At 37.7% G+C, this 12,327-nt stretch overlaps 1 protein-coding gene across 12 annotated transcripts in view; it reads right to left on the bottom strand.

Moving 5' to 3' along the window:
• The window catches only part of FSIP1 (fibrous sheath interacting protein 1), a 172,785-nt gene that overhangs the window by 139,996 nt on the left and 20,462 nt on the right, over window positions 1-12,327 (bottom strand). For 11 of the 12 annotated variants that reach the window (XM_065593189.1, XM_065593191.1, XM_065593194.1 and 8 more), the window contains 4 exons: window positions 9,293-9,386; window positions 6,088-6,186; window positions 1,310-1,422; window positions 193-303 (listed from right to left, as the gene is read on the bottom strand). In XM_065593189.1, coding sequence (XP_065449261.1) covers window positions 193-303; window positions 1,310-1,422; window positions 6,088-6,186; window positions 9,293-9,386 — 417 coding nt within the window. The remainder of the gene's footprint in view (window positions 1-192; window positions 304-1,309; window positions 1,423-6,087; window positions 6,187-9,292; window positions 9,387-12,327) is intronic. The other variant, XM_065593195.1, reaches the window with a different exon arrangement.

Here is a 12,327-nt window from a genome sequence, read left to right as displayed (position 1 = left end):
ATTTGTTGCCCCGTCACCCAGTTTTGTGAGACCCTTTCGTAACTCTTCACAGTCTGCTTTGGATTTAACTAACTTGAGTAATTTTGTATCATCTGCAAACTTTGAGGTAAACTCACTGTTTACCTACTTTGCCATATCATAAACATCCATGAAAATCCAGTCACGAATCAGTGCAAATTAAAATCATCATACCTCAATGCCTTGAAGTTCATTGCCATTGTCTTCTATATCTTTCAACAGTTCAACCAATCTTTTCTTCTCTTCTGGTAGCATAACCAGTTGGCTCCCTGAATCCTTTGCCAGCTGAAGTATTTATGGATAGAAAGCATTAAAAATAAAACTGGGTTTGCTCACAATACTGACAATGGAAAACAGGTTTTCATTTCTGTGCTACTAATTAAAACCAAAAACCTAGCTGATCGAAACCACTCACAAATCTGGTGGCCTGTAGGAAGTAAATTAGTATTCTTATTCCTGTTCATGGCACAGAAGTGTGCACACATCAAAAAAACTCTACCACAACCTTGTTGCAGAGAATGTTAGCAGATGGGTCAAGAACTAAATGATGCATGGAAAGTAAACTGCCCTCTGATAGCAGTAAGTTGCTCCTCTCCATTAGGGTTGAGAAATACTGGCTGAATGGTATAGGACACGTTGCTGTGCCATGGCTTTTGCTATAACTGTTCTGTAGATAGAGAATTTCAAGTCATTCAGTGTCCACCCATTATTTTTTAAGAACACCAAACATTGCTTTTGATATTTTTGGAAACAGGATATAAAGAAGTACTTGTCTACAAAATGGGGGGGGAGGGATAGCTCAGTGGTTTGAGCATTGGCCTGCTAAACCCAGGGTTGTGAGTTCAATCCTTGAGGGGGCCACTTAGGGATCTGGGGCAAAAACAGTACTTGGTCCTGCTAGTGAAGGCAGGGGGCTGGACTTGATGACCTTTCAAGGTCCCTTCCAGTTCTAGGAGATAGGATATCTCCATTAATTTATGAAATTTATTTTAAATTTATATGACCATCTAAAAGCAAATGGGAAAATGGGGACCTAATTTGCAAATTTGGGCAACCAGTGAAGGATGAATACTTAGCAGCACTTTGCAATGAGCAACAAATTTCTGTAGTATAATGTTGTTCATTTAATCCGGATTAATTTTTACAGAATTAATAATGGGATGTGTTTTAATCAAGAAAGCAACCTATTTGTAGAAGTGTGTACACTGTCATATATATATATTTTGGCAATGTATTTAGTATACATCAGTAACTCCCTAATCTTTTAGTAATTTTAGGCCTTAACACATACCTCGATGTTCTTTTTAATAAAATCTTGAGTATTTTTACTTCTGGTGTCACTTTTATGATGTGATTTTTCTGTTATTTTCAGTGAGCCACTTGTTTCAGTTTCATTTAGATGGTCTGTAGTTTAAAAAAAACAGTTGCGAAAATGTAATTGTTGCCTTTCCAATAGACAAAAATCAACAATTATTATTTTCACTATTATTTATTATATTTATAGTATTGGAAGTATTACCTATATTTACCATTAGAAACTATTATCATAACCATTTCAACAGTTAAATGTGGCAAATGCAAGTTTTTCAGGGTGCCCATTTAGCAAAGTTATTTCTTATATAAGATTATAGTTTTGTGAAGGCCAAAATATTTTTTATGGAGATTTGACCTCAAAAATGTTAGACACATTGCCATGATTTTAAACCCATTCTTTTTAAACCTCTTATTGTTTGAACTATATCACCAGTATTAGATAAATTAAGTGGTGATTTTTTGGGAAAGCATGCAACTGTTTGGGGATATTTCAAGCAGATTTCTTAAATGAAACAGCTGAAAAACAGATGAGGTCTTTGATGTTCTACAGTCCCTTGTTGTAACAATTTTTGTTTTAAAACTCACCTTAAAACTGTGCAAGTTATGAAACAAACATGGTTTCTTAGTAACAATCTTAAATATATTATGTGTGATCATTTAATGATATGTTCTTATAAGCAGATCAGATTATTTAGAAAGTAGCACACTGAACATTTAATTCACCCTCAAGCTAATTTCAGATTTAATGTTTTCTGAATACAGTTTCTCCAAAAACCATATGAAAAGACAATATATGGTATGTGCCATTCAGAGTCATCTAATAATTTTAAAGTGGTAATTCTTTCATGACTTTGGAATGATCCAGATTCCAAAGATTTATAAATGACAAAACTAAACAATCAAATTTAATGTCCTATAAATCTCACAAATTGATCTGTTCTCCTGCATACATAATAGTTCTCTTTTTTTTTCTTTGATCCTGGGATTAGAAACAAGTTTGGGGATTATTTGATTATAAAACTAGAATGTGCTTATCATTGGATTTATAAAAAGATTAACTATCACAGCCTCTAGGAGCACATACATTACATTTAAAAATATCACAAAGAATATGCAATCTGACCAAAAAAAGCAACTAAAAGAAAGTTCATATAAGAAGTTCTACCCACTCCTCTGCACAGAAGTCTTAGTATATATAGAGGCTGTGTAACATTCTTTAAGGTCAAACAAACTCTGGCTGTGCAAATACCAATGAAGGAGGTGAATTCCCAAGTGGAGGGCCTCCCCCTTGAAGAAAAATTGCCTCCAACCCGCCAGGGTTCAAATCTAGGGCCTAGTAGGAAAAAGCATCCCAAACTATCTTAATTGCTATCACAGAGCATAGGAGAGACATTACCTTGAAGCTAACCAAGAACCAGAGCATGCAGGGTTTTATAGATAAAAATGAACACTTTGCATTGCATCCTGAATCCAGTGCAGTCTACAAGCACAGGTGTAATAAGTGTCATATAAGAAACACTGCTTAACACCGCTTTCTGTGCTAGCCGAAGTCTGAATGGCCTTCAAAGGTAGACTCACATAGAACATCTAATGCAGAATGACAGAGACATGGATAATTGTTGCAAGGAATGCATCAAAGAGGAAAGATTGCAACCTGATGTCTGGACCAGCGGAAAGAGACTATGGCCCCAATCCAGCAGAGCATGTAACTGGATTAAATATAAAATTAAACATGTAAATAGTCCCATTAATGGGACTACTCAAGTATTTATAGTCAAGCACAGTCTTCTCTGCTTTACTGGCTCAGGACCTATCTTGGTTTCTATCTGGGAACCCAGGCAGCAGCCAAGAATGCAACAGACCTCAAGATTACAAACCAATCCACAATAACAAGAAGCCTGAGTAGAAACAGCAAATATCATCTCCTCCTTAGTGCACCCCCACAACAAACATACACCTCATCTCTCCTGTTGTGAACGATCTCTAGCCAAATCCCTCTTGTCCAACCACCCCATCTTGGCCAGTCACCAAGAAACCAGGTTACTTTAAATCACATAATATGCTTGTAGAGCTGAGCGTCATTGGCATACTGGTGGCAACGGCAACTTAAAACATTTCACTACTCCCTTGTGGTCATGTATACATGCTGAAAATAACCTTTTGAGTAAATAAGCAACTGCCCAATGCCACCCACTGGAATCTCACAGAGATGGAAGAATACAGACACTGAAACACAGCTCAATCTATCTGGACTGATGCCTGCCACAATAGTATCTCATAAGCAATAGCATCAAAACAACAGACAAACCTAAAAGAACTAGCAAGGATGTCTGATCTTTGTCAGGAGATCCTCAAACATCAAGACAAGTGCAGTCTGTACCATAATCAGTTTAATAGAAAACAAAACAACACTAAACTGAAGGAGATTAAGGAAGTCTGAAGACATCAAATAGGGCCAGAGAACCTTGACCCAAAATAGGAACATTAGAGACTGGGTAATACTGCACTTTGCATCAACTACCAGATTTGAGAGACAGTTTCTTGAGCATAGGCCTACTAATTGCACACCTAAGGGAAGATGATGCCTCATAGTAAGTGTATGACTCAGTCAGGAGCACTTTATTTACCTGAAAATCAACAAGGAATCCTATAAAAAGTGGAAACATGGACAAATGTAAGGATGAATACAAAAGAACAGCACAAGCATGTAGGGACAAAATCAAAAAGGCTAAGGCAAAATGATTTACATCTACCAAGAGACATAACGTGCCATAAGAACAGGTTCTTTATATACATTAGGAGCAAGAAAAAGGCACAGGAAAGTGTAGGTCCTCTACTTAGCAAGGAAGGAGAGCTAATTACTGATGATATCAAGAAGGCTTAGGTGTTTAACACCTATTTTTCTTCAGTCTCCATTAAAAAGGTTAATGGTGATCAGATACTCAACACAATTAATATTAACAACAAGGGGAAAGGAACACAAGCCAAAACAGAGAAAGAGCTGGTCAAAGAATATTTAGATAAGTTAGATGTATTCAAGCGGTCAGGGCCTGATGAAATTCACCTTAGGGTACTTAAAGAACTAGCTGAAGCAATCTCGGACACATTAGCAATTATCTTTGAGAACTCATGGAAGACAGGTGAGGTGCCAGAGGACTGGAGAGGGACAAACATAGTATCTATCTTTCAAAAGGGAAACAAAGAGGACTGGGGGAATTACAGACCAGTCAGCCTAACTTTGATACCTGGAAAGATACGGGAACAAATTATTAAACAATCAATCAATTTGTAAGCACCCAGAGAATAACAGGATTATAAGGAATAACCACTATGGATTGTCAAGAACAAATCATGCCAAACCAAACTAATTTCCTTCTTTGTCAGAGTTACTGGCCCAGTGAATGGGGGGGGGGGGCAGTAGAGGTGATATATCTTGATTTCAGTAAGGCTTTAGACACAGTCCCACGTGACATTCTCATAAGCAAACTAGAGAAATATGGTCTAGATAAAATTACTATAAGGCTGGAGAACAACTATTTGAAAGACCATACTCAAAAGTGTAGTATCAATGGTTTGGTCAAACTAGGTGGCAGATAATATATAGCTGGATTCCACATGGGAGTGGAAAGTATGCTTATAAAATTTGCAGATGACGCGAAGCTAAGAGGGGTTTCAAGCCCTTTGAAGGACAGGATTAGAATTCAAAATGACCTTGAAAAACTGGAGAATTGATTTGAATGCAACAAGATGACATTCAATAAAGACAAGTGCAAAGTACTTCCCTTAGGAAGGAAAAATCAAATGCACAGTTATAAAATGGGGAATAGCTGATGAGGTGGTAGTACTGCTGAATAGGATCTGGAGGTTACAGTGCATCACAAATTGAATATGAATCAACACCATGATGCAATTGCAAAGAAGGTTAATATTCTGGGGTGTTTTAACAGGAGTGTCATATATAAAACACAGGAGGTAATTGCCCCGCTCTACTCGACACTGGTGAGGCCACAGCTGGAGTATTTTGGGCACCACATTTCAGAAAAGATGTGGACAAACTGGAGAGAGTCTAGAGGAGAACAATAAAAATGAGAAAAGGTTTAAAAAGCCTGACCTAGGAAGAAATGTTAAAAAAAATAAAATTAAAAAAAGGGCATATTTAGTCATGAAAAAAGAAGACTGAGGAGGGACCTGCTAAAAGTCTTCAGACATGTTCAGGGCTGTTATAAAGAGGATGGTGATCAATTGTTTTCTATGTCCACGGGAATTAGGAAAAGAATTAAAGGTCTTAATCTACAGCAAAGAAGATTTATGTTAGATATTAAAACTCTGGAATAGGCTTCCATGGAGGTTGTGGAATCACCATCATCGAGTTTTAAGAACAGTTTAGACAAACACCTGTCACAGATGGTCTAGGTTTTAACTGGTGGTGCCTCGGTGCAGGCCCTGGACTAGAGGACCCTTTCAGCTACACATTTCTACGATCCTATGATTATCAGTATTAGATTAATAACAGAGATACATTTTATACAATTTCCAAAAAGAACCACATTGTTGATAAACTCCTAAATTTTTCAATCAAGATGTAAGCTTTTATTACCTATTTATATTCCATACATTATGGGAATGTTATGTTTTTTAACATCTATATGGATATAATGCTTCCCTTTCAGACTTGATTTTTTGGAACATTTTACTCATTCAAATCCAGAATACAAAAGCTCATTACATAATTACAGAACTGTAATAAGGGCTTACCCTGTACAGCTTGCTTTTCATTGCGGTCGTAATCTTCTGAATTAATTTGTGTGTGAAATACTGAAATAAATATTTCATTTTCTTCAGAATGGGAAGGATCTGTTAATTAGAAGTGTATTGAATAATTGTTGAATACTTATTTAAAGCAAATTTTTGTGACTTAACATTATGATTTACGTACATTTCTCCAAGTATGATAGTCAAGAGTCATAGAGGTTTATTACTGGTTTTCTTCAAGTAGTTACAACAATACAATAAAACATTTTACAAGAGATAGAATAGATGGAGTAAAAGAAAAGAAGAGAGGTGAGTAAGGGAGTCAATATGTGAGTAAAAGAATCATTATGAACAAGGGCAAGTAAGATTGGAAGAAAATATCAAAATGTATTATACCACTTCTGAGGTATCTATGAAGTCTGATAGAGGTTTTGAGTAAATGGGATTACACGTTTTTTTCTTCTGATGCATTTGCAAGCTTCTATAGGGCTGGTAATTATACGTAAGTGATACAGCCTAAGGCCAAAATGTTCAAAAGCTTCAGTAGACATGAATAGCCATTTGGGAATCATCTAGAGGTTCAATTGAAAGTTAAGTGCCCAGGGGATTTTCACAGCGGGTGTCTAGCTATGCCCAAGTTGTCAGAAATCCAACTGGCCTCTGTCAGGAGTGTGATCTGGGAGAAATGGGTACCAAACATCCCAGTGCTCAAGAGCTGCTTCAAGAACTCCAAGTGTTAGTCATGCTCCTGGCAAGAATTAGCCAGAGAGTGCAGGTTAAGGAGAAGCCCCTCACTGGCAGCTCTGCAATCTGTGCACACTTAAAGAGCACATACTGTAAGAATTTGCGTACATTTGAGAAATATAACGAATATCAACTAAACAATAAATTAATACTATCCTTCTCAACTGAAAGCATGATGATGATTGTCATTTAGTAACAACTGAATGAGAGTTTTATAGCTGCAGAGTCTAATTTCTGCCACAATTAGGACAGATGTGTTTCTGCTGCTAGAGAGGTTGAGACACAAGTGGCTGGATATAAGTGATTTTGTAGATGTAGCTGGCATTTGATACTCTAATGACTCTTTTGAAAACAGAATATTTTCAAAACAGCTTTCCTTGCATCATTTATTGTCATCAAATAAAATAAAAGCTAAATATTCAAGCGCTAAAAGACAAAGTTAATTACGTTCATTTCTTTATTTTCAACCAGGGAAAGTTCCTCTGCTGCCAATCATACAAAATGACCTGATGAATGAAAAGTATTAACATACTGCATAAAACCTTGAGGCAAGGAGGACCCTGGAAAAATCTACACTATGCACACAGCTGTCCTGATGCCATGCATCAAAATCCACATGACCCATACAACAGTAGTTACCTTTGAAAAGAAAAAGGAAGTGCAGTGTGGAGTTTGTTAATAATAACCTCATAAACAAATTTTCTTTCCATATTTTAAAGGTTAAGAGACCTAGTAAAGCATATTCTTTTTATTAGATGCTGACACCTACTGGACAGTTTTAAATTGCTGTAAAGCTGATTTGTAAATCTTGTGTTTTTTGCCCCTGAACAGTAAACTAAATAAATGTTATGCAGTTATTGATGTAAAAATCCTCTTCTCCTGTGTATACTTCTTTACCATTTTCAAAAAGTACAGCACAGAATGGTATAATTCAGTTATAAAACTACACAAAGTCACAACAAGTCGAACGTTAATGGTCAGACAACTATACAAAAAAACCATTGTGATAGGAAAAGAAACAATTATAATCCAAGATGATTCCAAGTAAAGATTCTCTCATTAAATTTTGTAACAGCCAATAATATAATATTTTTAAGTTTGGAATGCATGAGGTGGTGAGAATCAAAATTCTACAGTGCAACAGGCTACCAAAAGACAACTTTTGGTAATTCTTTTATTTAAGAGGTTGAAATATTTTTTTAGATTACAGAGGTCAAAAATTTGTACTCCAAGAAATCTTTCCCCAACCAAAAAGAAAAAGTCTGTGTTTAAGAGCTGGACAAAACAATTAATACATTTGAAAGCAATATAAGCATTGCCAAGGTAATTCAGTGCAAAGCACAGTCAAAATCAAAGATGGTAAGAGCAAAGCAGGTGTATTTGCTGCATTTTAAATGCAAAAGAGTTATTGTTAAATTATTCTTTGTAACAACGCTGCATAGCCACCTACCCCACAGAATGCTGTGTGTGTCTTCAAAAAGCTGTCTGACCCTGAATTTAATAACCGGAATGTTAAAATTCATTAAGGTATATTTTTGAAACTCTGAATCTGATTATTGTTGTAACCAGAGGTTTACTTAGCGTGCTGTACGATAGACTCTCAATGCACTGGAATTCCAGTTCCATTTGAAATGTTCTGGAGTAGCCCAGGTAAAGAGTGTTATAGGCTGTAGGTTAAATATCCTTGGTTTCAGTAAAGCAGATACTTATTTTCCAGATTTCTTTCTACAGTACTTTAAAGTCATTCCTTCTGAGAAGCAGCAGTATTCAGAGCATTTGCTGGGCCAACCTTCCTTTTCAATAGGATAGTTATGGCCACAGCCTTACACCGCAGGAGACCATATATCTGCTCTGCTGGATAGGGCCTTTTAAAAATGTTTAGCTTTGCTGATGAATTTTCAGACAAGGCTGAATGGCTAGGGATCAAAGGTCAAAATGTAAATGTAAGGGATAAAAAATGAAGATAAAATTGCCAATAGTTAGATTCTGAAGACAAATACAGAGTTCTGTACTGATTACAATAAAATGGGATTCGCCAACTCAGTTTATAAAGCAGCTTAGAATTTTTTTTCTAACATCAGCCCTGATTTATCTATCACAGACATAAGTTATTCACATTTCTCCTATCTTGCTTCTACTTAGTTAAACCTTCACGGCTACCCAGTCATTTGAAATACTGCAGAACTATTGTAAAGAAAAATCTGTAAAGCAATACTGCCTTGTGAAGGCATGTGCAGCAGCAAAAATACTTTTTATTCAGTTTGAGGTTTAGAAAAATTGTCTCTACAAGTTTTTACATGTAAGGACTATTTTACTGATAAAAGTTTAAAACTGCACTTGTTATGGAAAACATTTTATCTATTTTAATAGCAGTGATATCTTAGAACTTACAGAAATACAGCTATAATCAACATACACAATAATCTTATGAGATATTTATCATTTACCTGTTTTACTTACTTACCAATGGTCTCCTGCAATGAGGAGGTCAAAGCTAAAAATTTGTTTGTATTTTCTATCTCCTCTTGAGTTCCTGAAGCACTTAGTGAGGTTACAGACTATTTAAAAGAGGGAAAGTTTGAAAATATAAGATGGCAACAAATATATGATCAGATTGGAATTACAGTAAAATACTTTTCCTGATGACCTATCAGAGCCCCAAGTCTAGCAAACTTCAGATCACACACCAAAAGCCTTTTTTGTCAATCAAGCTTTTGGGTAAACATTATTTTCTTACTGTTTTTCTCTTACTTTTTTGTGTGATTTGAATGTCTTCGACCCTCTGAGCATTTATGAAAGTAGCACAGATTTTTAAGCTCTGTATACTCTTAGAATTATTGTACATCATCTATATATGGATTGTAGGAACTACTATATAGTTTTATAAATACATAAATTTGAATCCTGGTAGACTTGCAGTATGATTTACATTGCATATACTGCTTTACCATTTCAAACCAAATTTTATACATATTATATGCGGGGCTGGTAGCACTGCCTATTATTAACATTGCAAGACACTTCCCAATATAAGACTCTATTTTCACCTACTCATAACCTTGCCTAAATATAACGGTTTGGTCTGAAATTTCCCAGACTTCAAGCTGATTTTTTGGAAAGTTTCAGCCAAAATAGTTCATTTCTGAGAATGAGGTTTGGGAAAAATATGTTCTGTAATGTTAACAAAATTCTGGTGACCTTTTTGGTGAGAAGCTCTAGTATTCCCACACATTGGAGCAGGGACTTGAAAGGGGTGGGCTTTTTGTCAGGAATATACCTTTTATTGTTGGGCCAAGTTATAAGTCTTTGAAAAATTTCAGTCTACGCATGCTCAGCAGAGACTTCTTAGGGTTTAGCAGCTAAAATCTCCAAAGAGTCTGTGTGCACTTATTCCCTCACAGCTCCTACATGTGATTGGAAAGTGCATGGTGCCATCACCACAGAGCAAGTGAGCATGCTCCACAGCAGGAAATAGATTGGGACACGAAAAATGGTGAGACTGGGACTGGCTGGGCAAAAACACTGAGAATCAGTTGTCTGGAGGTTGGGAGGACACTCTGCTAGACACACCTGATCTGTGCTGGAGAGCCCAGACAGCAGCTGAGAAAACTTGACATTCTTGTCAGTTTCGCCACTGCTATGTTAATTTCATATATTTCCATTCAAGATCATCATGTTTTCGTGTTTCCGAAAATAAATTCTGATCCCAATGAGGGGTACCAAAGGAAATGGCACCATCTGCTCAAGAAACTCCCTGAAGAGGCACTGGAACAAATCTACACAGACACACCCCTAGATCCCCAACCAGGGGTATTCTATCTGCTAGTCAAGATCCATAAACTGGGAATCCTGGACGCCCCATCATCTCAAGCATTGGCACCCTGACAGCAGGATTGTCTGGCTATGTGGACTCTGTCCTCAGGCCCTATGCTACCAGCACTCCCAGCTATCTTTGACACACCACTGACTTCCTGAGGAAACTACAATCCATTGGTGATCTTCCATAAAACACCACTCTGGCCACTATGGATGTAGAAGCTCTCTACACCAACATTCCACAGAAAGATAGACTACAAACCGTCAGGAACAGTATCCCCGATAACGTCACGACAAACCTGGTGGCTGAGCTTTGTGACTTTGTCCTCACCCACAACTATTTCAGATTTGGAGACGATTTATGCCTTCAAGTCAGCAGCACTGCTATGGGTACCCGCATGGCCCCACAGTATGCCAACATTTTTATGGCTGACTTAGAACAACACTTCCTCAGCTCTTGTCCCCTAGTGCCCCTACTCTACTTGTGCTACATTGATGACATCTTCATCATCTGGACCCATGGGAAGGAGGTTTTGAGGAATTCGACCAGGATTTCAACTATTTCCACCTCACCATCAACCTCAGCCTGGACCAGTCCACACAAGAGATCCACTTCCGGACACTACAGTGCAAATAAGCAATGGTCACATAAATACCACCCTATACTGGAAACCTACTGACCACTATACTTACCTACATGCCTCCAGCTTTCATCCAGACCACATCACATGATCCACTGTCTATAGCCAAGCCCTAAGATACAACCGCATTTGCTCCAATCCCTCAGACAGAAACAAACACATACTGGATCTCCATCAAGCGTTCTTAAAACTACAATACCCACCAGGGGAAGTGAAGAAACAGATTGACAGAGCCAGAAGTCACCTACTACAGGACAGGCCCAACAAAGAAAGTAACAGAACGCCACTAGCCATCACCTACAGCCCCCAACTAAAACCTCTCCAGCGCATAATCAAGGATCTACAACCTATCCTGAAGGACGATCCCTCACTCTCACAGACCTTGGGAGACAGGCCAGTCCTCGCTTACAGACAGCCCCACAATCTGAAGCAAATACTCACCAGCAACTACATACCACACAACAGAAACACTAACCCAGGAACCAATCCCTGCAGCAAACCTCGTTGCCTATTCTGTCCTCATATCTACTCTAGCGACACTATCAGAGGACCCAACCACATCAGCCACACCATCAGGGACTCATTCACCTGCACATCTAATGTCATATATGCCATCATGTGCCAGCAATGCCCCTCTGCCATGTGCATTGGCCAAACCGGACAGTCTCTATGCAAAAGAATAAATGGACACAAATCAGACATCAAGAATTGTAATATTCAAAACCCAGTAGGAGAGCACTTCAATCTCCCTGGACACTCAATAACAGACTTAAAAGTGGCCATTCTTCAACAAAAAAACTTCAAAAACAGACTTCAATGAGAAACTGCAGAACTGGAATTAATTTGCAAACTTGACACCATCAAATTAGGCCTGAATAAAGACTGGGAGTGGCTGGGTCACTACAAAAAAATAATTTTCCCTCTGTTGATCCTCACACCTTCTTGTCAACTGTTGGGAATGGGCCACATCCATCCTGATTGAATTGGCCTTGTTAGCACTGACCCCCAACTTGGTAAGGCAGCTCCCATCTTTTCATGTGCT

The sequence above is a fragment of the Chrysemys picta genome, chromosome 4 (genome assembly GCF_011386835.1).
Source record: "Chrysemys picta bellii isolate R12L10 chromosome 4, ASM1138683v2, whole genome shotgun sequence".
Lineage (NCBI taxonomy): Eukaryota > Metazoa > Chordata > Testudines > Emydidae > Chrysemys > Chrysemys picta.
Note: the sequence above shows the minus strand (reverse complement) of the source record. Positions and strands in the feature narration are given on the sequence as shown.